The sequence below is a fragment of the Buceros rhinoceros genome, unplaced genomic scaffold, assembly GCF_000710305.1.
Source record: "Buceros rhinoceros silvestris isolate BGI_N320 unplaced genomic scaffold, ASM71030v1 scaffold30790, whole genome shotgun sequence".
NCBI classification, from domain to species: domain Eukaryota; kingdom Metazoa; phylum Chordata; class Aves; order Bucerotiformes; family Bucerotidae; genus Buceros; species Buceros rhinoceros.
In genome coordinates this window covers 1-4,101 of record NW_010389510.1, presented here as the reverse complement: position 1 = coordinate 4,101, position 4,101 = coordinate 1, and the positions used below count along the sequence as shown (strand labels likewise).

The 4,101-nt window shown below is 36.6% G+C and overlaps 1 protein-coding gene across 1 annotated transcript in view; it reads right to left on the bottom strand.

Moving 5' to 3' along the window:
- LRP12 (low density lipoprotein receptor-related protein 12) overlaps window positions 1-3,392 on the bottom strand; it is a gene marked incomplete at its 5' end in the record, with an annotated part of 6,989 nt that extends 3,597 nt beyond the window's left edge. Inside the window, 2 exons of the mRNA XM_010134545.1 lie at window positions 1,539-1,671; window positions 2,284-3,392. Coding sequence (XP_010132847.1) covers window positions 1,539-1,671; window positions 2,284-3,392 — 1,242 coding nt within the window. The remainder of the gene's footprint in view (window positions 1-1,538; window positions 1,672-2,283) is intronic.
- Window positions 3,393-4,101: the final 709 nt, after the last annotated feature.

Sequence of the window (4,101 nt, the reverse complement as noted above, 5' to 3'; positions counted from 1 at the left end):
AAAAAAAAAAAAAAAAATCTATCATGGAAGCATCCGTGCCCCAGAATGACTATTTCATTATTTTTGAAGGTGATGTCCTGCTTCATACTATTCCTTGTTTTTATGCTAGTTGATTTCCCAGTACAGTTACTTAAGTTTTCAAGTCTTATCAGAAATACTGATTTTCATAATTGGAATTTACTAACACACTTTCATTGTTCAAAAGTATTGTACCTGCATCAGTATTTTTATGGAGTGTGAAATCATGGTTACATAGAAAGACTCTGAAGCAACTACTTTTTGCGTCACTAAGTAAGATTCAATAAATCTTTCAAATTCCACTATATTTTAGTTCTGAAAAAATTGAAAATCTCTCTCTATCTATATATGATTTTTATATATATATATGAAAAACAGGTCTCAGCAAGGTAATTTTGTCTGAAAATCGTAATGTTTCCTAAAAGTGATCATGTGCACCAAGCAGTGCAGAAAACATTGGTTTGTTCCAAGACACCTGTACCAGAGACAGGACTTACATGTCTGGGCATGACAACTCCATTGTCTTAACAGACTTTCTTGAGCTACCCCTACGTCAAGAGCCTTGTGAGCATAGCTGCATCAAACTAGTGAAGCTTTGTTTCAGAAAAGAGGACAGGCAAACCAAATTTGCAAAAGTACAGTACTGTTTTTAAACAGAAACATACAGATCTTTTATTATAACCATGAGAACACATCCAATAAGAACGAGGGATTTTACAGGGTTCATTATAGGTATTCATTAAGAAGCTCATTAATAAGTTTTAGGGCTAATTTAGCTGCTGAAAATTCTTCACAATGTCTCTCTTTACATGATAACATTGTGAAGAACACTATGAAGTCTCTCATGCAAATTGCAACTTTTTTTCCTCTACAAAATCTTTTTTGACAGACCACAGCTGCTGCTTGTGAACATGGATGTGTTAAAGAGTAAGTAAAATCTATGGCAGAGTAAGGTAATGAGATCAGTTTCACTTAAAATAAAAAAAAACAATTCTCCTTCTTATGGTCTTGTATTTTTCTTACTTGATTAGCAATATTAGCTAACAGCTAATATTTGCCTTCTTAACTACAACACATAATACAAGACAATGCCAACTGTAATACAGCGCCACGGCAGGATTCCTAGACTGAAACTTTTCTTCTATTTCACAAAAAAAGCATTATAATGGAAAGCCAAATCTTTTCCAAATTTTGAAGTGCTAGCTTGCAATCTTAACTTATCCAACATCAATACAGAGTGTACAATTAGATCTACTAATCTATTACTTTTCATTCAAGAGGGATTCTGTAGTGTGCATTACTGGCATTTGTTAACAAGAAAAAAAAAGCCTAAAAAGAAAATTGTGTGGTGCTACCATGTCATGATTTTGTCCTATGGCTAAACCTTAGTATAATAGTAGTGGCCTGAAAGAAAGAAAAGGAAATGCTATAAAAAAAGAAAATGCAGGTAAAAGTTAAATGTATCTTTATTTCAGTGTCCTTAAAATATAAGTGGTCTGCCTGCTATTTTGGAATCTTACCTGATTTGGTGAACAAACAGGAAAATCTTCAACTGGTGGAATCAAACCCTGGGCAATTAACTGTCCGTAGGATGGAGGAGCTTCTCTTCTTAACAGTTCAGCCTCAACTCTTGACAAATGAGTTTCAAATGATCTTTCAAAGAGAAAACAAATTTCATCATAAGTAAGACTATTATACATGTATATATATAATACTTAAAACTATATCAGACTATTGTAATCTGAAAAAATATCAGGAGGTGAAGTTTTACTAGTTTAATTGAAGCTTAATTGACAAAGAACAAAGAATATACGGTAAGTCCCTGCAGTTACTCCTATGGCTCTGTCCAGCTGAGACAAGAACAACAAAATCAGCACAACAATAAACTTCCCAAAAAACGGGCTAAATATAAAAGGTCACGTAAGAGATGCTTATGTTATGAAAACTGAAGAACGTGTAATCCTGGTATAAGATAGACTACAATAGAATATACATGTTGTTAAATACAGACTTCAGATATTTAATTGTAGAGAAACAGCTTTTCCACACTTCCTTTTTGGTAGCAACATCTGAAAGCTCTACCCTCAGTTGAGTGATCAGAATACTTCTACACGCTTTTAACTAAACTCTTTTCACTGTCAAAGAAGAAGAAGGAACAATGCCTTCAGAAATCATGCAACAGAAATTGTATGTCAATAAAAATATTTCAAGTATAACAATACAAGATACGAAAATACTTTAAAATGTAAGTTCTGTTCTACTTACCTTCGCTCAAACATCCTTAGTGAGTACAATTTACAAGTACATCCCAGTGCAATGACAAGCAGCAATCCACAGATAAGACTCCCAATGACGGCTGCAGTTATTACTCTGGTGGGCACAATGACTGGGCAATTCTCTTCATCACTGCCATCACCACAGTCATCTTGAGAATCACAAACCCAACTCTCAAACACACAGCGGTTATTTTTACAATGAAAATTTCCTGGCTGACAAAAGAAACAATTTTTTTCATCTGAACCATTAGGGCAATGATTCTGGTAGTTGCAGCGATCTGAACGAGGATAGCAAACACCATTTCGAGAGCAAGGAAACTCATCTCTTTGGCACATGGTACAGTTGGTTTCATCCCTCCCATTTGGACAGTGCCAGTACCCATCACAGCGTTGCTGCTCTGTGTAGCAGCCCCAGTTTCCACCGCATGGGATTTCCCAGGGCAAACAGAAGCCATCTACTTGATAGGTGGCATTGAATCCTCTTGCAGCGTTCACTTTGTCAGCACAAAAATGTACTCTGATCTGTCCTGAGGATGAAACAACTGTGAGGGGCGCATGAGAGTCAAATGCTGTTAGCACACGCAGCAGCCTCCGTGGATTCTCCTCTAATCCATCATATATTTTGACATAGTCTCCATAACCTGTACCATCAAGTTTAAAATCTGTGAATCGCAAAATTACTTTGCGATGGTCACCAGTGTCTATCAGCCAGGTGCAGTTGCTTCCAGGAGGATAGAAGTCAGGATAGTTGGGAGAATTGAAAGTACCATAAAAGTAATTTAACTTCTGCCCACATGTTGGCACATCACAGTCTATTTCGTCTACTAGGTCAAGACAATCAATGTTACCATCACATTTTAAGGATTCTGGAAGGCAAGTGTAAAGCTTGGTGAAGCGAGAAAGACACCGGAACCGATTGTCAGTACAAGGTTGAAAGGAAGCAGCTGTTGGAGAATTAGCTTTGGCACAGATCTCTTCATCTGAGTTGTCTCCACATTCATTCATATTATTACATTTCCAGCTTTCTGGAATGCACTTCCCATTAGCGCAATGAAACTGGTCACAATCACAATTTGGTTCATCAGATTTTCCTGAAAGGAAAAAAAAAACCAAACCAGAAATTATAAAAATATTCACTTTCTACAATTTAGCACTTTGTGGTTTGTGTCACATTTATTTGCTGCACCAAGTAGTTCAGAATGGCAAAAAACTATTAAAAATCTCTGAAAATTTCACAATTTCAGTAAGTTTCAAGATAAACCATTTTTTTTAAGTTGAAATTCTGTCAGCACATGACCTCATCCTTAGCTGCTTTCAGTTATATAACTTTAACCCAAGCAAGAAAACAATACTCATTTATAGTGATTGAAAAATCTGGCTTCTAAGGTGCTAGAAGTCAGTCAGAAAAGTACTGTTTCTCTCCTCTGTCACTCAAAATACAGAAACATTTTGCCCTGCAGCACTGGTTACTTCCTCAAATTCTTGTAAAAGCATTCAGATCTTTCCTCGTTTTCGTAGGTTCCTACTTTGTACCAAAGGACTTATGGCAAGAAAGCAGCAGACAGTTGAAGATCACCAATGATCACCAACCAAAGAGAAACCTCTGTCCTCACTTCTTCCCACTGTTCCTGCCTCTCCCGCAGCAACCAAGAGGAGAGTGCAGCAAATACAAAACAACATGCTTGCCTGAACACAAAATTCAATTATAATTTAAAAGTTAAGGATCCATGTAGTGGTCCAGAAAACATGGAAATGTGTGTGTTGTGGGGTTTTGGTTGGTGTCCCAGTTTGAGCTAAACTTCCTGGT